At 37.3% G+C, this 22,550-nt stretch overlaps 1 protein-coding gene across 2 annotated transcripts; it reads left to right on the top strand.

Annotated features, from left to right (window-relative positions):
- The first annotated feature begins 1,320 nt into the window (after positions 1-1,320).
- On the top strand, positions 1,321-22,228 carry LOC146651521 (signal transducer and activator of transcription 4-like). 2 transcript variants are annotated; one of them, XM_085385681.1, is made up of 24 exons: positions 1,321-1,439; positions 1,542-1,726; positions 4,488-4,623; positions 8,518-8,616; positions 10,053-10,145; positions 10,232-10,310; positions 10,399-10,484; positions 10,600-10,751; positions 12,029-12,187; positions 13,163-13,255; positions 13,342-13,401; positions 13,511-13,531; positions 14,874-14,964; positions 15,080-15,124; positions 15,822-15,905; positions 15,994-16,092; positions 16,671-16,806; positions 18,887-18,939; positions 19,130-19,224; positions 20,026-20,162; positions 20,344-20,535; positions 20,642-20,687; positions 20,785-20,890; positions 21,629-22,228. In XM_085385681.1, exons 2-24 carry the CDS (start codon positions 1,599-1,601, stop codon positions 21,650-21,652), a joined length of 2,214 nt encoding a protein of 737 aa, XP_085241807.1. In that variant the 5' UTR covers positions 1,321-1,439; positions 1,542-1,598; the 3' UTR covers positions 21,653-22,228. The 2 variants fall into 2 exon arrangements, with proteins under 2 accessions (XP_085241807.1, XP_085241806.1); XM_085385680.1 differs by having other exon boundaries at positions 14,871-14,964.
- Positions 22,229-22,550: the final 322 nt, after the last annotated feature.

Below are 22,550 nucleotides of genomic sequence, written 5' to 3'. Positions count from 1 at the left end.
GGTGAATAAATAACTGTAAGTGACTAAAAGTGAATAAAGTGAATAAATGGTATGTAAGCCAATAATGTAGAGAGTGACAAAATAAATGTCTTATTAAGGTAAAGACAGAAAATAAAATAAGTGTTAATTGATTTTTTTTAAAAAAATGAATGTACTAAGATTTTGCCCCTGACAAATATACCCCAGTACATAATATGGAAAAATTAACAGGAACAACTGCTAACTGTATCTTTAGCAAAGTACACATATTTTAATTTGTGATTTAAATTAGCAATATATTTAAAGATATACATTCTGTGGTTTATGTACTGTATTTAGTTAACAGTCTCAGCTATTAATATAACAGGTGTTAATCGATTGTGTTACTCTTAGTTTGTTAGTTTAGCTACTAACCAAGGTATTTAAAAAGTTGCCTTTGCAGCAGAATCAAAATCAAAACACATTTCAACACTTTATGGCTCATTAATTGTGTTTTGAACTGTTTGATTTTTTTTTTTTTTTAAAGGTTTGTAAATTATTTTATTATTGGTATAATAATCTTAAATGTCAAATGTTGCCTAAGAATATAGATAAAGTTAGCTACAGTATATGGTTCACCCATTGCGTTTAGCTAACCATTTTAACTGTCAGTTAAAAGTGTTAGACAGCTTAACCACTTGGTATAACTTTAACAAAACCTATCAACATTTCTAGTAATTTAATTTAATTTGATACTTTGTCATAATGCCAATTTAACTGCTAGCTTCAAAAGCAACATAATGGTTTAATGTTAGCAAACTGTTAGCAAGCAGTTTATCAGCTAGTCATAAATAATTTATCACCTTTAACTCATAATTTAATCTAGCTAGTGTAATTCAACAATTGCCTATAGATGCTTGTTTCCACCATTTAAAAAAAAAAAAAATTCATATTTTCTGCTATCTGTTAACTTGAAATTCTAAGATACATAACTCAAAACTGGTGCAAACAAACTTCCATAAATTACTATATAAAAGTTTGTTTACAGTCACTGATTTCATCAGTTTATGGTTTATCCATTATGTTTGGTTGGTCATTTAGACTGTTTATCATTAATTTGTGATCTAGCTGAAAGTAATTTTTGATCATTAATTACCTATCTAAAGATTTATGTAATCAGCTGAGATAAATATGATGCATTCATTTCAGCTACTTCTCTAACTTAGTCTGTTTCTTTATATAACCTTACAGTATCACTTTTCTAGTTGCACCTGTTACCTGTCTAAAAGTTTAGGATCATTCTGAGTGTGTGATTGGCAGGAGGAGGAGGGGCCTTCTGAGTACCTGAGAACAGCCACTGAGGGGAAATGAGGTCGCTTCCTGATCTGAGAGGCACATATAAAAAACGAAAGTCAGCGCAAGGGAAACAAGTGCACATGGTAGATGAAAGCTGACGGGAAGGCAGCGCGGAAACATCTCAGGTAACAAACACGAGGAGAAGCGACATTAAACGATCAAATAATTACATACAATAAATAATCCGTAATTTTAGATAATATTTAACATGTTATTCATGTTTTTAGAGCACTCTTTGGTGATAACGGGTGTGTGCATCGCGTGGTGTCCGAAGGCACAGCATCATGAGCCAGTGGAAGCAGATTCAACAGCTGGAGATCAGACTCCTGGAGCAGGTGGATTACCTGTATGACGATAACTTCCCCATGGACATCAGGCAGGGGCTGGCCAGCTGGATCGAGTCTCAGGACTGGTGAGTCTTCATCTATGTGCAAAGAAGTGTGGGGGGAAAAAAATCTGTATTACAAAAAAAGGCAGCTGTCTTCATAGGCTGAAAGACCACATGGTATGGAGGACTGAAGCTGCCAAAATTAACATTAACTAAATACACAAATTAATGACTTAGTACATAAATAATTATTCAATTAAGTACACAACATGTAATATTAATGTTTTTCTTTTTTATCAAAGTATTGTGAACTATTTATTTACTATTTACCAAATATGTCTGTCTTTTCATTCTTCTTTCTTTGTAATGATTGTAATATAGCAGTTTATATAAGTGAGTTTTTATTTGTGCTTTAACTTAAGTTGTAGTTTGCTTCCAAAGGGTGGGGATGGTTTAGTTTTAGTATCAGTTTTATTTTTTGTAATGTAAGTACAAAATAAACCCATGACTCAGTCACATGGAGTTATCATCTTCAGTTAATAAAATGCATATTTTTATTTTATTTCAGTTAACTCAAATATTTATTTTATTCATTTTATATTAGTTTTAGTCGACTATAATAACCTTGTACATAAGACTAAAGATAACCAAATAATAAGTATATGAAAATATATTTAGGATATGAGTCTGGTGTTAATATGCTGGCAAAGAATCACCTCCATAAACACTCACAATGTCAGCCGTTTATATTTGTTTAATAAAGCATAAATGTCTAAATAAATATTCTTTAAGAAAAATACTTGAGGAAAAATGGAGTAAGGCAAAATGATGAAAAAATAATAATTTAGAAATGAGTAACTTGAAATTAAAATGGATGAATAAATAATTCAAGGAAATAATCCTATGTAATAGTTCTGAAGCAAAATAAGACAGAAATATTGTCTATCAAATATTTTAAGTGTATAGATATCTATATTTTTAATGGGTCTAGGCTTTTTAAATTTAAATCCAGAAAAGCAGGAGTTTTTGATCCAGACGTCTTCTGAAGCTCAGTGAAAGTTTGTGCAAACATAAACGATCACCTGTGCATCAAAAACATGTTGACAAAGCTGAGTTCAAATCGCTGAGTTTATACTTTTGTTCAGTTGAAGCTGATTGATCAAAACCATGACTTCTTGGTTTTACAGCCCACAACTTCACGTCATAGACCTCATTTCCTACAGGAAGCTCTTTTCAGTGAAAAACCCGCTGTAGCTGCACCTTCTTCCTTATCAACGAGAACAGTGATCATTTATCACCCACAGAGTGTTTGCTTTTAGCTAAAAGGAGAGTAAATGGATGCTTTTAGTTTTCGGTTTCAGCAGGATTTAGGAATGATTGTGGTCTGAGTTAAAGTACATTTTTCAACGGTGCTGGGCAGATCTGAGAGAACCTGCCTGAAGGCTCTTCCATTCCTTCACTAAATAACATGTACATAAGGCTACAAACCTTTGAGTTTTATTCCACAAGAAATACAATTTAAAAAGTCCAAGAAATGTATTGAAGACATAATTTTTCATAGTTTTCTTATTTTTTGTCTTATACAAAGAAAAGGTACATGTTTCTTGTTGTTTTCAAAACTTAAAAGACCTTTTTCTCCTCAAAGATTATTGGTTAAGTTCAGTCTAGAAATGCATATATCAGAAATAAATAGGTTATGTAATGGTAGCTACATTTATTTTTTAAATACAGTCTATGATTTTTAACTTGGGAGTAGAAGGATCCTGTTATGTCGCCATTCATCCCCTTGCGAACGGCGCTGTACGCCTAAGTGATGTCACACCTGCTGTAGCAAGCCACCATGTTGGTGTCGTGTCAGCCGGTCCTGCAGCTGTCGATTTCTTTAAAATGGTCCACTGTGCTTCTGCTGGGTTGAAGAGACAATACCAGTGCGAATGTGGAAGTTTTGTCTCAATTGCGACATCTATTGCTCACGAGAATACTGCAGGGGAATTCGCACCCTAAGTACTGGAATGAAGGGTACAGAGCTGTGGCGGCATCATTATCGGCATGAGAAGAGAGAAAAACCAAGAAGACAAACTTACTCTTGAAGTCTGGCTTCAGTGATCATTCAAGGAACTGCAGTTTTTGGTTTTTTGGGGGCATGACATGTTCTCCCCGTGTCTGTGAGGGTTCTGTCTGGGTACTCTGACTTCCTCCCACACCACAGTCCGAAGACATACAGTTAGTGGGGTTAAGTTAACAGATGATTCTAGATTTCCCATAGGTGTAAATGGCTGTCTGTCTCTCTGTGTTAGCCCTATGACAGACTGGCACCTGTCCATGGTGGTTGTAGGTGAGCGCAGCCTATCCATTGTCTTCCAACCCTTTATTGGAAGAAAATGGATGGATGGACAAAAGTACCACTATTTTTTTGACTCTTGAGCAAGGAACTATTCAATTCAGTTTTATTTATATAGTAACAAATCACAACAGCAGTTCCCCGATGGCACTTTATATTGTAAGGTAAAGACCCTACAATAATGCAGAGTAAACACCAACAACTTGCTCACCTCTGTGAGCAAGCGCTTTGGCAACAGTGGGAAGGAAAAACTCCCTTTTAAGAGGAGGAAAACTCTGGCAAAACCAGGCACAGGGAGGAGCAGCCATCTGCAACTGGTCTGACTGCAGTCTAAGAGCGAAGGGCTCTCATGGAGTGATACGGTACTCTAAAGTCATTAAGATAAGATGGGGCCTGATTATTCAAGACCTTGTAGGTCTGTGGTAGGTGGTAAAGCAACTTCTTTGTTTTTCACAGGTTTTGTTGCTCTGAATCTCCTGAATGTGTCACTCTGTCTACTTTTAGGGACACCGCAGTGAACGACGAGTCGATGGCTGGCGTGCTCTTCACCAACCTGCTGACCCAGCTGGAGAGGGTGCGCTCGCAGGAGCAGAACTTTCTGCAACGACACAACATGAAAATAATCCAGCAGCAGCTGCAAGTGAGTCCACCTCTCCCCCAGACATCTAATTTATCAGCCGAGACCTCAGCACTTCAGATCTGCCTTTGTAACACAAACATTTGTTAGACTTCCTGTTTTCTAGGACAGGCTAGAAGCTACATGCTTGTTTTTTCACATGATGCACTTACTGAGTGCTCCACAGATGACAAAAACAACTGTCACCCTAATGTGCCCCATACTGGAAAGCAGCCTTGACAGACAGATGTAGTGTAAATAGAGGAAGTGTGTATGCTCTACTCACACAGTTTTATTGACACATATTACAGAAGAAACAGGTGAGATTTTTACTACGACGTGATCATGTGGAAAGATAAAAGCTCAACACGTGCTTTTAAAGCGTCACATACATGTTTACACAGCAGTGAATGAGACCGTTCGGCACACGGTGATGGCAGAAAGATGACAAAGATATGGGTTTCAAATCGCATATGGAGGAAAAGCTGGTTAGTTAGGTACTGGTATTTTTATATGGAAGATTGCAAATGACAAAAATACAAAAAGTTAACATAAATAAAAAATATTAATAATACATGCTGATATTCAATTAATAGTGATTTATCTAGTTAACATTATTTATGGTGGCTGCCAAAAATAAAAATTTGAGTTTCTTATTTAATATTAATATTACTGTTATCCATAGTGGATTAAAACTGCCAAAAATATAAATGAATATTAATTCAAAACTACTGAAAAATAACTACTTTGAATGAAACAGTTAAGAGCTGACTGAAGTGCAGACTTTTAGCTTTAATTCAAGGGGTTTAACAATTTCTGTATTAACTGTGTAGGAGATACAGCTATTTTTATACACACGTTATATTTTTAGAGTCTCAAAAGTAATTGGACAGTTGACTGATGACTTAACGGCCAGGTGAGGTCTGTGGTAAGGCAGGCCGGATTCTGGAGTCCTGAAAGAAGATAAAGTCTTACAAGAGTGAAGGGAAGATAAAAGTTTGGAGAAGGAGAGAAATCTGATTTGAAGCGTATAACATCTGTTAAACATGGTGGAGGTAGTGTGGGCCTGGGCATTTATGGCTGCAGGAACGGGTCACTTATGTTTACTGATGATGTCACTTCTGATATAAGCAGCAGAATGGACTGTGACGTGTACAGAGCTATACTCTCTGCACAACTGATCAGACCTAAAGAATACAAGCTACTAGCAGAGAGCCCCACAGCATCTAAAATCAGACTCATGTTTGTGTCGTGCTGATTAAAGCAAATCTGATGATCCTGATCAGTCTGATAGTTTTACATAAATCACATGATTCAGCGCAGGCTGTGGAGCTCCAGGATGTTTTTGAGGAAGTATATGCATGTTAATCATTTCTCATGATTACATTTGAAGAAAAGGCTTTTTTTTGTTCTTTTTTTTTTGTTGAAGCCACAACTGTGAGCATGGATTCAACTGCATGCAAATCTGTAGAAGAAGTTTCTAGCTGAACTTTGCAGACTTAAAAGTATTCAGGAGTTGTGGGAATTTTGCAAAGTTCGTAATTAGCTGCAGTTTATTTATGGCAGTCCAGATTAAGCAGCTTTAATTCTCATTTAAGTTGATATTTGTGGTGTTTCTACATGAGTTTCCTTTGTACAGCTCAGAAAAGAGGTCATGTTGGATTCTTTGCTCAGTACTTGTAGGTTATAGTGCTGCTCTGCCCGTGGCTTCTTGTTATTGTTGTGCACTTTTATCCACACACCTCAAACAAACTGAACACAGAGAAAACGTTCAGCCGTGAACTCCCTGAACTGTTGTCATTAAAGCGTCCTCAATTTGGAGAAGTAGCCTCGTGGTGTGTACATGTGCCTGAGGTGAAAGGGAAGTAAAATAATTGCCGTGCTCACGAGTTGGGAATTGCTGTAAATGTGCAGCTTTCTGTTTGTGTGCTGCCTGAAAGCTGCAGCTCCTGTTTTTGCTGCTACTGTTTTAATCAATTGAAGTCAGTAAAGAGCTTTTGCACATTGAATTCCTTTCTTTCATTGTTGTCTATAAACGCTTTAAGTTATTCTCTCTGTCGATGAACCCTTTGAGGATGTATATTCTGCCAGAGGAGCTTCTCAGGAAGTTTGGTTGTGGTCGTCACTCGCTTTTATTCTGGAAGAAAGACAGATACCTCTTGCAGAATGAACCCTCGAGGCTCATACCGCTGCTTCCTGTGAATATGTATATGTGTTATGTGTCAACACTTCTTAGAGGAAGTAGCTACTCCTGTGCGATAGTCGACGGTGTTTGTGGCTTGTTGTTGTTGTTGTTATGTGTTCATGTAACAGAGGAGAGATTTTAGCTCATGTTTGAATCTCTCTTCCATTCATGTTCACGCAGGGTCTTTCTTCGAGGGGAAATCCCTCGCAGTGGTAGGCGCACATTTTTAATCTGACCTTCGCTGCTTGCTGAGGGAAAATGTCAGGAGTGTTGGGTTTGACTGTAAAGTACCCATAACAGCAGGAGAAGTATTTATAGTGAATTTTTGCTGAATAATGTAGGTCAGCTTGGTGAACGGTACAAACTCTGAAAGGATACCAGTGCATCACTGCCGCTGTCATAAGACTGAGCGTGTAGGTGTGTGTGTGCGTTTGTGCGTCCTCAGTCTGTCATTTTAGTGATGAAATATTAGTCACACCTGAAGGCGAGACAAAAACTTTCCCTCTTCCTCCAGAAGAAGTTTTTTGTACTTTTCTTAGTGAGCATTTGAATGTATGTAGAGGCCGATATGCAGCTTCGGAAAGTTTGTGGCTTCTGCCGCATATATTAGCCATATATAGTCTAAAAATAAAGAGATTTAAAGATACAGGCATCTGGCAGGAATGTATGGAGGTGCCAAACTGCCAAAATCAAAAATAAGTTGATTTTTAAAAAAATGAATGAATATACCATTAAAGGCATCATTAGAATACCGAATTCACGAAAAAGAATGTCATTAAAGGCACAGACACAAAATATATAATCCCACTTATCAATATTTAGCAAATGCAAAAAAAACAAACCAAAAAACATCAAAAGGCCATTAACGACTTTAAAACCAATAAATGTGGGTATTTATTTATACAATATATGTTTCTATTGATTCTACTGTTTTACTTACTTTAAATTTCTTATTTTAATGATTAATGTCATTGCATAACTCTGTGATTTGCCTCATAAAAAAGCAAAAAAGGAATGTATTACGAAAATAATGAAATAAATACATCTTTGAAGAAAAGGAGAAAATGCTAATGAGTGAATGAACGTAGATGGATAGATTGAATGGAGAAATAAATAAATGTGGCACTCATAGATAGGGAATGCAATTTAAAACAAAAATAATAATTTGAGCCCTGAAGTCTATCCCTACTTAAGAAATCTAAGGTTTCTAGTGGACAATAATCCTCAGTTAGGGTTATTTGCTAAAGGTTAACAAGGTTTGTCTTAATGTTGCTTCTTTTATTTTATTTTTTAACCTCATGGTGCAAGTTGCATCATTACAATTTTGATTATGCAACTTTTACATGTTTATAAATGAGGCTCACACGCTCGAATCTGTTCTCTAATATTTAACTAAATGTTGTGGTTAAATTCTTTGCCCTTAAAGAGTCGAACCTGGATGAGCTCCAAATATCTGACTTTATTTACTCAGCTGCTGTTCACGGAGAATGCTCGTTTTGTGTCCAGTTAAACTTCATTCCTTTGTTATTGAACTAAAGGGCTTCCGCTCTGTCAGGGATTTCCTTTTCATCTCTTCTTCACAGATAAACAGACACTGTGGGAGTATTGATCATGCTGTGGTTGGTTTTATAGCCTACTTACACAAATGATCACATCATTAGGAAATCATTGGTTCGAAGGTTTTTTCTCAGGGGGTTTTATAACTGAAATTTTCTCTGTTTGCGTCACTGTAGCTGAAATACACCACCAATCCTGCTGTAATGGCCAGAGTCATCTCCACCTGTCTCAGGGAAGAGCGCCGTATTCTCTCCAGTGCCTGCATGCAAGAACAGGTTTGTCACATTGTCTGCCTCAGTGAAGGGAAAGTCCCTTTATTACAGTCTCTGCTGGTAAATCTGGGCCACTACCAGGAAGACTACACTGTAAAACATATTTCACACCCCCACCCTCCCAACCAGCCAGTTCACTTTATTCCCAACAATCAGTGTTTGGCTTTTTACGGTAATCACTAAAGTGTTTCTACTCCCGTGAACAGGATAACTGTGTTTGTTTAAGCTGGGTTGTTCCATAGAGACTGCTGCTTCACTTAGCTCACTGTTTGGGTTTAATGCACCATAACTTTATTGTTATTGGAGCCAATAAAGAGTAATAAACTCACCTTGGACTACCTCCCCAGCACTACACAGCACACAGACATCATTAACACCTTTTCTTTCTAATATCCGTGCAAAAAAACGTTGTAAAGACCAAAAACTAAAGCAGTCATAAAGAAGTTTACTATATCGCCTTAAAACGTTTCAGTGATGCTTTGCAGCTTCTGCTCACATCAGATGGCACAACACATCTGTTATTGCAGGTTTAAACTCAGTCTGGTTTCAGGTTTCAGAGGAAGAAAGAGGTCTTCTATATGCAGATACTCATAGCTAGAGTTTAAACATTTAGAGATTCTCTGTGCACAGAGGCTGTTTGTTCCCAAAATATTACCCATGCAATGTTAAAATTTAATGTGCCAGAAAAATATTCAACACGTCCCAGTACACGATATGTCCAATAAATCGACTGTATACAAAAGATGCATGTAGCCACTGTGCTACATGTCCACATATTAACTAAATTTTCAGCTAACTTGAGAAAGCTTGATTACCATGCTGCATCCATGAACTGTACACAGACACAGCTACGTGCTAATACTATAATACTATGGTGAATATTCACTCACCCCAAAGCTGTGGACAGCCTCTACCTCAAAATAAACTGTGGTATTTCTCAGATAATTGGTTAAAAAATGCCTCAAAGACATAAACATGATGAAGATCCAGTCTTTAACTAAGTCTTCAGTTTGCAGAGACCAAAACCAGTGAGTAACATGTTTTTTATTCATGCACTGGCACCCTGAATTTTCCCAAAGTTAATAATGTTTTCTTGTCTAAAGATGGCAAAAAAGCAACTTTAAAAAACATTCATTACACACTGTATTGAACATGAACCCCACATGACCCTGAATCACAAAGCCACAACATTTGCAACATTCTCTGTATCTACTGTACAATATAAAGCGCCTTGAGGCGACTTTTGTTGTGCTTTGGCGCTATATAAATAAAATTGAATTGAACATTTCAACAGCTCTTAGTTATGATGCTGTGGGAGCAGCACCAACAGACATATGAGAGAGTCATGTCATTAATGTTGATATGGTTAAATCAGAAGTAAATAAAGATTACAGATTACAGTCTGTTCAGAAATGCAAAGTTGTGTTTTTTTTTTACAGGGTCCTCTGGAGAAGTCTTTGCAGAACTCTGTGGCGTTTGAGAGGCAGAAGAACATGGACAACAGAGTTGGGATCATCAGGGGCAGCGTGCAGGTAACTCAAACACCTTCAATACAAGATGGAGAAAACACAAAGCTGAATTTTATTGATGAATTTTACACAAAAAAATGTGTTTCCAGTTGATGGACCAGGCTGTGAAATACATCGAGGACATGCAAGATGACTTTGATTTCCGCTACAAGACCCTGCAGTCTCGAGGTGAGCCATTTTACAAGTTGTAAAAATAAAAAGTCATTTACTATTTTAGAATTCTTATTTCATACTACTGTTTTTGTGGTTGTGTCAGAATCAACTGATAGAAACTCTGACGTGATGAAACAGGAAGTAACAAGACTACAGGAAATGCTAAACCGGCTTGACTTTAAAAGGAAGGTACGCACATGCAAAGCTCTGAAACGTGACAAAAATATATGCAGGTGTACAAATAAAAAAATTCATTCACAGTGTGTTGATCAGCCATAAACACTGTATTTTATGCCTTTGTTAGGAGATTTTATCAAAGATGGACGTTGTGATCAAAGAGATTGACGACCTGATGACCTCTCAGCTAAACCCTGAGCTGCAGGACTGGAAACGAAGGCAGCAGATTGCTGCCATCGGGGGTCCTCTGCTCACCGGGCTGGAGCAGCTGCAGAGCTGGTAATGACCTCCAACAAAAAGTCAGAAATCCTTACTGCTAATGCTAATTATTTATTTATTTATCTATTTATTTATTTATTTAGGACAGTGCATGTTAATGAACATAAATGTAAAAAAAAAAAAATTACATGAATGTAAACATACCAGATTATAGCCAAGGGCTAATTTCCATCTGTTGTCCTTAAGCATAAAAATAGACATAATAATTCATAAAAATTCATCATTCATTCATAATAAAAACTCCATCACCAAACTTACACATACACACCATTCTGTTCCCAAATAAAACATTAAAACTATACAACTCATACATGATCACACACTTGATTTGTCCATAACCAGTACTTTGTGTGGAAGCCCAAAAATGCTAAAATAATATTAATAAATTATGTAAACAGGACATATGGTTGTATATCTGTTGCATTTGTAATAGTTAAGTACCATTTGTATATCTGCTTTTATATAGATATATGGAGGACCAACACCAACTGAAGTAAATTCATTATACAAAAAAATAAATGTATACATTATTTCTAATAAATATTTATTTATAGATTGAATATTAATTTCCCAGTACATATGACACCCTGTGATATATACTGTAAAATATATGCTATATGTCGCCCAACTTGACACGAATATTACTTGGTTAACTATATAGCTAACTCGTTAGTATAATTACTATGGAAGCTTGTTTCTGTGACTGAAAAACGCTTTGTTTTTGTTTTTTTATTTATTTTAAATGGTAAATGGCCTGTATTTATATAGCGCTTTACTAGTCCCTAAGGACCCCAAAGCGCTTTACATATCCAGTCATCCACCCATTCAAGCACACATTCACACACTGGTGATGGCAAGCTACATTGTAGCCACAGCCACCCTGGGGCGCACTGACAGAGGCGAGGCTGCCGGACACTGGCGCCACCGGGCCCTCTGACCACCACCAGTAGGCAACGGGTGAAGTGTCTTGCCCAAGGACACGACGACCGAGACTGCCCAAGCCAGGGCTCGAACCGGCAACCTTCCGATTACAAGGCGAACTCCCAACTCTTGAGCCACGATCGCCCCGATTTTTAATTGCCAGCCATTTCTCTTTTTCAGTGGCAGAAACGATCTTCTATAATTGTCAGTTGTCAGTTAAGTAGTTTACTATCGAGCAAAATAATTGAGTATATTGTAACTAACTGGCAGAGGTAACAGATTTTAAGGTGGCACTATGCTGTTAAATAAAGATCAGATAAATTCTCTGCCCTCATCCTATTCTTCGCTTCTCTCAGGTTCACCCTGACTGCCCAGAGCCTTTTCCAGATCAAGCGTCAGCTGGACAAACTGGGGGAGCTGGTGGTGAAGGTGACCTATGAGAGCGACCCAATACCCCTGCAAAAGCCTCAGATGGAAGAGAGAGTGAAATATCTCATCTACCATCTCATCAAGAGGTACCAACACAGCTCAGCAGAAGACATTTTATTCCTTTAGCATTTGTGAAAGAAATCTGTGTTGCATGTGGGGGTATTTCTATGATTTTTATTTTTTTTTAAATGTGGTGACACAGAACAAGAATATTTAATTTGAAATGAATGAAGTGTTAACAAATACTCAAGTAAGGTACAAATAACTAAAAATTCTACTTAAGTACAATAACAAAGTATTTTTACTTTGTTATTTCCCACCTCTGAAATTAGCTGCACAAAAAATTAAACCCTGTTATGAAAAGAAGTATTTAGATGCTTTTAATTTATTAAACAAAACTAAAATTGAAGTAAAAGTGCAATAGTTTGAGTAGCAGAATCTACTTAGAGTATGCTGAATCACAGTTATTGATTCTCTTTTGTGTATATCTCTTTGCTGCTGCAGCTTGAAATGATTTTAATGACCTGTTGACAGCTGTGTAGCTTCATCTATAATAATAAGAGTAGTGATTTAATGTTGGGTCTCATTAGAGAAACTGTCAGAGCCTAACACAAAAACCCCAGTTTTACCAGGAGTAAGATAAAGGACAATTAATTAATTAGTGACACATTCACTGAGATAAGAAAGAAAGAAATGGTACTAGATACCACTGAAGCTGTTAAGTTATTAGCCGAAAGATAACCTATATAATGAAACCAGAGGTGGTCCCAGGATTGAGCCTTGAGGGATGCCACACGGGAGAGGAGGAGATGCAGATGTGTAATAAGCAGTGCAAGGGATCCCAGCCCAATTCATCTTTGTGCAGAACAACTTTCAGTGCTCTGAAAAATGAAAAACACGACTTCCTCCTCTGCTTCAGCTTCTGACAACACATTAGACAATAAACCGAAAGGTGGTAACTACCAGAGGAGGAACACGGCCAGCTGTGGTTTGAATGTTCTCTCTCAAGCTCGGGGTGTTAAAGTGAAATTGTAAATCGAGGTGTGGGTTTTTTTTCACAGTTCATTTGTGGTGGAGAAGCAGCCATGTATGCCCACACATCCACAGAAACCCCTCATCATTAAGACTGGAGTACAGTTCACCACCAAAGTCAGGTATGGTGATGTGACATCTTGTTGTTTCAGGATTTGTTTCTGCTGTTGGGTTGCAGTTTGTTTCAGTTTATTCTGATTTCTTGCAGACTCCTGGTTAAACTTCCAGAAGTGGATTATCAGCTGAAAGTGAAAACAACATTTGACAAGTAAGATGATTTATTTTCTTATTAAATGGACCCCACAGTAAACCTGTCTTCATTGCTTGAATAAAAATAAGGTAAAAATGTTGTGTGCTGTGCTTGTGTGTTTCTGCAGGGACCTCCCCCCGGGCAGAGTGTGAGTACAAACTGTCTAAGCGTGCTACTACTAAATGTCCGAGAACAGGAAACAGCACCAGATTAAAAGCAACCTAATCTGCTCGCTAATACAGTAGTTAGGCATGGTTTAGTGAAATAATACTACTTTATCTAATACTGGACCTTAGAACCCCCTCATTTAATTCTCTACATGAAATAACCTGTTTTAGCTTCTTCCTCTTTAAGACAACTTCTGATAGGCTCCCCCTTGAAAGCAAAAGGTTTGAATAGCAGGTGGGCGGAGCATCTGTGCCTGAGGTATTCATACAGGGATATCCACTCTGATTTAACATCATACAAATTCAAGACTGGAAAAAAAATAATGAAATGTCTGTAAGGGGGTAAAAACTTAAAGATTAAAAGCCAAAATCAGCCCTAAAGCGTCCTGTTTTATGGCTTCACTGGCGTGTTATTTGTTTGGCGTTACCAGGTGTAAATATGGTTTGAAAAAGCACTTGGAAACCAAACATGCACCTCGGGGGAACTTTGCCTCTAACTTCCTGTAAAACCAGATGCAGAAAAAACATATTATTGGGTTAAAGTCACCTTAAAAGCTATAGGAGTTTACTGAAAGCAAATGGATTAAAAAAGAAAAGTGAGTGATTGAGAATGTTTTCTGAGATGTGAATGAATACAGGCATGCCGTGATAGATTTACTTGTTCTCTTGCTTTTTTCCTCGGTTCTCAGTAGGATACAAAGCAAAAATACTCGATGTTCATTAAAAACCAATTGCCTGAACTTCACTTTTATAGAAGTAGCACTTCTTCAATTTTTGCTGTTTAAACAGCTGGTGTTTACTGCCACCTTCTGGTAGTGTTAGCCTGATACCGCGCACTGGAACAGACAGGAAAAGCAATAGGAAATAGGAAGACAGGAAACACTCGCATAATGTACTTGACTTTGTTATAACTTATTGACTTGTCAGTTATTCAAAAATCCATAAAGATATGTGGGCTTTAAAGATTTCATCCGCAAATTATAACAAAAAAATTTACAGCGAAATGTAATCAGCTTGGTTTTCTTTTATAGATCTCTGTTTTAGATTTATACATGTATTGACAGATTATATACGGTGTTATACATTGCAGGAAGGACAGTCTGCAGCTGAACCTTCTTAAAATCGCCCTGATTTAAAAACCTTTACAGTAAAATAAGTGGAGTGTTTTATTTTGAAAACTACATACAGATTTTAAATATGGTTTAAGTTATTGTCTAAAACAATCCACAAACACTTCATCCTCTGAATTAAGTCCATCTTATAGATGGATGCTGGTAAACATTGATAAGAAAATCAAGTTTTTTCTCCTTTTCTCCTTAGAAGTCGTCAGTTTTTCATCCTGACCAACAACACTAAAGTTATGGACATTGAGGACTACTCAAACGGCTGCCTCTCAGTGGAGTTCAGACATCTGGTAGGACAAAACTCTAACAAATCTTGACAGTTGTTTAACTGGTTCTTTCATTGAACCTTTAACCATTTATTTAAAATGGTGTTTAGTCATCTCACTCAGAGTTTGTGTTTTACAGCAGCTGAAAGAGAAGAAATATATCAACGGCACCAAAGGGAACGAGGTAAGAAATGTAGATGACCTACGGAGGACGAAAACTGCCAAATAAAAGAGACTCTGTAAATAAGTTCATATTTAATGAAGTCCACAAAAAGTGTAGGGATTTTTTTTTTAAATAATCTAAATTGATTTTAAAAAATTGTATTCTTTTGCATTTTTTGTACTATTTGTAATATTTTCTTCCCATAAAATTTTCTATTTTATTTATTATATTTTTATTATTTGCAGTGTATTGTGTTTATTTGTATTTCTAAAGTAAATAAATCATTATTTTAAATCCATATAGGTCTTATTCATTTATAAGATATGACCTAAATTGATTTTCAGCTGCTTTTGGATGCCCTTCATGACACAACCCCATGCTTCATGGTTGATTCAGAAATACATCATGTAACTAATACATTTAAATAAATGTAAACATTGAATGGGAAAGTAGATAAATTAGGGAATTAATACAAAGGTAAGTAAATATTGAAGCAAAACTATCAGTGCCATAGTTTGTAAATTATTTAATGTATAGGCTTAATTAATATTTAATGTATTTAATGACATATTAATTGATGTATAGCATCATTTGCTCCTGATTTGGCAGTTTCTGTCCTCCGCAGTGACCATTAATGCTGCTTCAGATGGATTTGTGCATCATATTCAATGAATCTGCCTTTGAACGCCAGTTGATGTTTCAGTGTTTTATTTTTCAGGGCCTGCTCTCTGTGACAGAAGAACTTCACTCTCTCAGTTTTGAGGCCTGCTTCACGGTGCAGGGCCTCACCATCGACCTGGAGGTCAGCGGCAGAGCAGATCTATTTCAAACTTGTTTTTGTTGCTGTTCATTTACAAAATAATTTACTAATATTTATTTTTATTTTCTAGACGTGTTCCCTGCCGCTCGTTGTTATTTCCAATGTGAGCCAGCTGCCTGGAGGCTGGGCCTCCGTCATGTGGTACAACCTCCTGACTGATGAGCCGAGGGTGAGCCATACTGGACTTCTTCTAAAAACAGAAAATTCATTCATTTGAAAGTTTAAGTTTTAAATGAAATAAGTTGAGCTGAATCAAACATAACCTCACTTTCAGCTCAACTTATTTGAACACACCTGGACATCTTTGTTAAAAGCCTTTGTTTTTATAAATTCATTTCTATTATCTTTAAAATAAAATAATAAATAAAGAAACACAGATTTTATTTTTTCAGTCGACCTCTGTTGTGCGGATCTTCACAGGGCATTTCTGCATTTTTCAAGTCTCTAAAATTGGTTTTCCCAAAACAGATGCGCGATTAACAGCATCAAAATGACATAAATTACAAATAAATCTTGCAATTCACCCCCATCTCCTGAGTTTAACATCAGTTCATAAATAAAACAAGAAGAAAACTGACTTAAATTCCAAGTCTTTGACTTCCAGAGCGTGACAACAAATTCTGCTGATGTTCCATTTACTCTGGTTCTTCTGTAACTGTAGCTCATGTTCTCCAGCTGTTTTGGAGATGTTTGTTTTCATTTTTTATGCTTCACAGCCTCCCTCACCTTCTCCATCTTCCTCCACAGAACCTGGCTTTCTTTGGGAACCCTCCTCGGGCCAGCTGGAGCCAGCTCTCTGAGGTCCTCAGCTGGCAGTTCTCCACTTTTGCCGGGCGAGGCCTCAACAAAGAGCAGCTCACCATGCTGGGAGAAAAGCTCTTTGGTATGTTTGTCTTTTAGTTTTGTTCTTTCGCAAAGGTTGAAGATTAAGAAAAAAATACATTAAAAAAAATGTGGCTTTAAAGTCGTTAACCTGGAAAAACATCTTCCAACACAGCAAACAGTAAAATATTATACTTAAGAAGACAACTGCAAGCTAACAAGCTAATTAGGACAGAAAGTTAAAGCTGAAGGCAGAAACATCTAAAGAGAGGTGGGAGAGTGTTTACTTGTTTATGGAGGGTGAAGCGACACCTCTGTCATTGTGAAACCACACGCCAGCAGAGATATTCAAGCATGTAGGTGGTGCAGAGACTCCAGAAAGTCGCTCAGTTTAAAAGGGGAAGAACCAGAAACGTTATTCGAGCCAAGTATCAGACTGGTCCAGCTATAAAGTCAAAGTCAGCATAGCAGAGAAACTCTGAGGGGCGATCAGAGGGTCTATAAAAATGAAAAGCCTTACCTCATTTAAATCCAGTGAATCACCCTTCCAGCGTGGCTGTTCTTATATATTGCTGACCACTTCCGCTACTCGCTCAACCTCAAGTTTATGCATAAAGCAAACACGTTTGCTTCAAGCTGAGCCAGACTTCACGTGAAACAACAGGGAGCTTGGTCTGATGAGTCAAACAAATCACTCTAAAAGACCAAAAGTAGCATTAAAGGTGATGAACAACAGCGTTTTTTGTTGTTTTTGTAACCCAATCAGATCCCAACAAATCAAAGAAGCTAAAAATGAAGCTGAAGCTTCTTTGATGCTCTGTTTTCTGTATGCTTGTAACACTTTGATGTTTCAGATCATCAAACAAATTCAAATAATACACAAAGATAACACAAGTAAACACAAAATGCAGTTTCTAAATGAAGGTGTTTATTATTAAGGGATAAAGATGCAAACCTACATGACCCTGCGTGAAAAAGTGATTGCCCCCTAAACCTAATAACTGTGGAGGAAGTTGTCTCATCTTTGTAGAATTGTTGCAGTTCAGCCACATTGGAGGGTTTTCCAGCATAAACCACAGCTTCTCAATTGGATTCAGGTCAGGACTTTGAGCAGGCCACTCCAGTCTTCATTTTGCTCATGATAAGTTGCTTTTTGAGGTATTTAGTTTCAGTTTGTCAAACAGGTTCTGTTAAAGTGATTTCTTGATTCAGCAGGTCTGCCAGTAATCAGGCCTGAGTTTGTTTAGTGACGCTAAACTTTGCTTTCCAAACGATGTGGTTAATCACAATTTAACAAAAGGGGCAATCACCTTTTCAACCAGGGCCAGGTGGGTTTGGATAACTTCTCTCTTAATCAATGAAATAATCATTTACATTTAAATATTTTACTCGTGCTGTGTTCTCTAATATTAAATTAGTTGTATAATCTGAAACATTTAAGTGTGATAAATATGCAAAACACAAGGACATCAGGAATGGGGCAGACAGTTTTACACCCCGCTGTATATCGCCTGCTCCTGATCTGTCTGCTCAGCATCCCACTGTGTGAAAATAGTAAATTGTATGAATATAAATGAATTAAGGCAAAAAACAAACAAACCCTGAGATCTCTCTCTCTCTCTCTCACATTGGTTCTGTACTTTCATCTTTATTGTAGCTAAACATCCTTTTCCTTTCCTTTACCTGTTTGGTTAAAAATTTTGCTTTACCGGGATGTAACATAGGCAGGAAGAGATGACCAGGTTTTTATATTCATTATCATTCCACAGACCCTGCTCTATGAGATAAATAAGCTCCAGGAGGAAAGATATATTACCTTTTATTGAAATTTCCCAGATTACCGTTGAAGCCTATGAAAAAGGCACCATGAAAGGCCGTTGCGTATGCGCTGCGTTTTGATTCGGTGGGTTTGTTATTGATGAGAACTTGTACCTCAAAGCTTCATGACAACATGCTGTTTGTCTCGGAAACTGTAGTAAAACCACTTTATGCCCACACGGGGAAGGTCACACTAGTACATTAGTGCTGCTGCTCACAGAGTTCAAAGAATTTTCTAAAACAAGTTCAGAGAATAACTAAAAAGCTGCTGACCTTGTTTTCCTGGGACGGCCATTTATGATAGTTTCTCTTTGTCTCTGTAGGTCAGCATGCCTCCTGCAGCGACTATCAAGTGTCCTGGTCCAAGTTTTCCAAGGTGAGTCTTAGATAATATGAGCATGAGCGGCATAGTACCATTATTTTCTGTGTTATTGTGCCATCTAGTGGCAGTCATAAAACCTTCTGCCGTGTTGTTAATGTTGGTCATGTATTTTTATCCCACATCGTATCTAATTTCAATTTAAATTCCGAGAAGGTTCTCACTCTCTTTTCTTCCAATCATACAGGAGAATATTCCAGGGAAGCCGTTCAGCTTCTGGATGTGGCTCGACTCGATCCTGGAGCTCATCAAGAAGCACCTGCTGCCGGTCTGGAATGAGAAGTAGGTCATCGTGTCCCGGCTGAAAGATCATAAACAGAAAATATTTCTAAAAACAAACAAACAAACAAACACACACAACTCCACAAAAAGATGAAAGGGTTATTAGATACATGAACCGCTATCATTAACATATATGAAGGACCAAAACTGCCAACATCAGTTGGGAAAGACAGAACAGTTAGATACATTTATAAAATATTAATATATTTAATATTACATTACAATAAAATAAATTTTCATTAAATTTATTAATATCAATATGCGTTCTTGCCGTGAGCACAGCATCTGGTGTTAACCAGAGACAAGTTTAAGCCCTCATTTGCATAGAAGGAAATGGAAAGGACAAATACATGGAAACTCAAATGGAATGTAAATACAGAACTAAATGAAAACAAAATGTGGCATAAATATACATTTCTATTAGGTAATTAATGCTTACATCTATTGTTAATGCTGCTGCTTTAGTAGTTAGAGGTTTTTTAATTTTTAAGGGGTTTTTTGGGAGGATTTCTTGTCTTTTTAGAGTTTGAATCAACAGAAATTATTATGAGTTCAAGTGTGTATGTCAGCCAAATTTAGACGCCTTTATAAAGGCTTTATCCCAAAAAATAGCATCAATGGATGTCTGCAGGTGCCAGATATCACCTGCAGACTACAACCCTGTCTTAGAAATGTGCAGCTTCAAAATGCATTAGGATAAACTTCGTATGAATGGCAGATCTAAAATGTGAAATTGGACAACAGATCTCACTGGCTGAAACCAAAAACCTAAATTTCTTTTGTCTTTCTCCGCCTCCGCAGCTACATCATGGGATTTGTGAGTAAAGAGATGGAGCGAGCCTTGTTGAAGGACAAAGAGCCAGGCACGTTCCTGTTACGCTTCAGCGAGAGCCACCTCGGCGGAATCACCTTCACCTGGGTGGAGCACGGCGATAACGGTGAGATTTCCCATAAACCAACATCATCAGACCACGTGTGGTAATAAAATGCAAATGTATACCAAACCTTTAACTATGATAAGACCGTTAAATAAACTTTGTTGATAGAAAATCTGTGCGGTTTTACTTGCTTTGCTGACAGTGGACAACAAAGTTTGCTAACAGTAACTTTTCACACTAGGTGAGGTGAAGTTTAACTCTGTGGAGCCTTACACTAAAAACCGGCTCAGCGCGCTCCCGTTCGCCGACATCATTCGAGACTACAAAGTAATCTCAGACGGGGTTGTCCCCGAAAACCCACTCAAGTTCCTCTACCCCGACATCCCCAAAGACGAGGCCTTCGGGCGGCTTTACAACAGCCAGCCCAGCAAAGGTAAGATCTAATTATGAGGTGAAGTGTTCAAGTTTTTGCTGGGAAACTCTCAGGCTAATTCTCAGGTCGAATTAAATATTAATATAAACCTCCGTTAAACTTCCAGTGCATCCTTACATCCCATCAACCCTGATCCCCATCTCAGAAATGCGGTGAGTTAATATTTCAGTCAAGTCGAGCTCAGTTAACCTTAAACAGAATTTCAAAACAGGCAAAATGTATTTTAATGTCTCTTTTAATGTATTTCAGCTCCAACGCGAGCACCACCCCGCGGTCGTGTCAGTCTCCGGAGCCCCCGATGACACCTGGAGAGTTTGACATGCTCAATGAGCACCTGTGCTTCGACATCGACACCGTAAGTTTACATTATTGTATTTAGTGGATAATACTGGTAATAATATGCATTTTATTATTGTAAATGAATAAGACACTGTATGTGTCTTATAACTCTTAACTCTTATCGCTCTGTGCAGTAGAGCTAAAATAGAAAAAGGTCAAATGTGGAAAACTTCTGGAAACCTCATAATAAAAACAGTAAATTCATTATTCTGCTTGTTTCAAGTCAACGTAGTCTATAAAAGATCAGAAGTTAGAGATTACACATTACTGCGACTAGGACCAAAGTGGCAAACGCCAAAAAGCTGGGTTTTGTATATTTTCTGTATTTATAGCAAGCATTTTTATTATCGTTAACTCCTGAGCGTAAAGACTGAGAACAGTGCAGAGACATTTCTGCAAACACTGTTGAAACATGGCACACTGATCAGTGATTGATGAATTGTTGTGTTGTAATCAATCACACTGATGGAAAGTTGTCTCACATGACATGATGTGAATATTCATGAAGTCAATGTTTTAGGATTTTAAGTTTGGATTAAATGGAGTTGAATTGTTTTTTGTGTTTGCCGACAGTCTGTCTGTAATCAGATTACATTTCTTGTTGACCTGTGATCGCAGGCTGAGATTAAATAATTGAAGACTGCCTCTGATTAGCCTTGCTGAAACGGAAGACTGCTTTTTGCTTAATCTTAGAATTTGTTGAATCTGTCCCGATGTTATGCCGCTAATATTTTTCTTCTTTTTGCGTTTACAGATGAGCTCTCCGTATTCAGAGTAAAAAGAGGGAAGAAAAAAAACATCTGCATCTGGAGCTTCTTTGAATCCTTTGTCAATATTGTGACTCCCGTGAGGGTGTTGTTTTTACAGAGTTTGTGGTTAATGTGTTTTTAAAGCATATTTTGCTTTGTTGTCCATGAAAGAAAAGTTTGTATCATGCTGGTTTTGTGCCTTTAATATTTTGCATGTTCAGTCATGTTTTTCTATAAGAAATGAATTGTATATAAATCAATCTGAACATGTTTTGTTTATGTTTTTTGTAGTTGACATTATTTTGATACTTTGTCTGCATCTGTCTCTTTTACCTGTTTGTTATTGGCAAAAAAGTTAAATACACGCAGTGTTTTGATTCCCTTTGTCTAACTCATTCACACAGTCGCTCAGCTCTCCTGCCCCCTGCTGGCCACCTCACTGAAATAGCACCGAGGTTTTGTGCTTTTATTTCGAAAGCAGTAGGAAGTGAGACGTCGGCATGTAACAGCTGCTGCTGCTTGGCGGTTTTTACTTACGGCGTTTCTGGAGAATCACGTGATTCTCGGTGATTGTTGAAGGGTGAGGCTGTATTTGGGTTCTTGCGGAAGTTAAAAAAAAAAAAACAACAACAGCAAAAAACACGGCTGAGGTGTCTCAGTGTTGCTGCTGCTGCTCAGAAATTATCATAAAGAATAAATCATTATTTATACCATGTTATTCATGAATCCCCATTACTCCTAATCAGATTATTTACTGTATGTGTGAACCTCTGACCACAGTCAGGTTATTATGCAACAGCATGGCTGAACATTTTTTTAAAGAATATGTTGACTTAAAAAGTACAACTTTGTATTACAGAAGATCAAAAATGCCAAAATAAAAAGTAAATCTTGGTGCTTTGACTGACAGGTGTGTTCAGACACAGG

The sequence above is a fragment of the Rhamphochromis longiceps genome, linkage group LG16 (assembly GCF_057381845.1).
Source record: "Rhamphochromis longiceps isolate RC_006_pf linkage group LG16, R_longiceps_female_GT1.1, whole genome shotgun sequence".
NCBI classification, from domain to species: domain Eukaryota; kingdom Metazoa; phylum Chordata; class Actinopteri; order Cichliformes; family Cichlidae; genus Rhamphochromis; species Rhamphochromis longiceps.
Note: the sequence above shows the minus strand (reverse complement) of the source record. Positions and strands in the feature narration are given on the sequence as shown.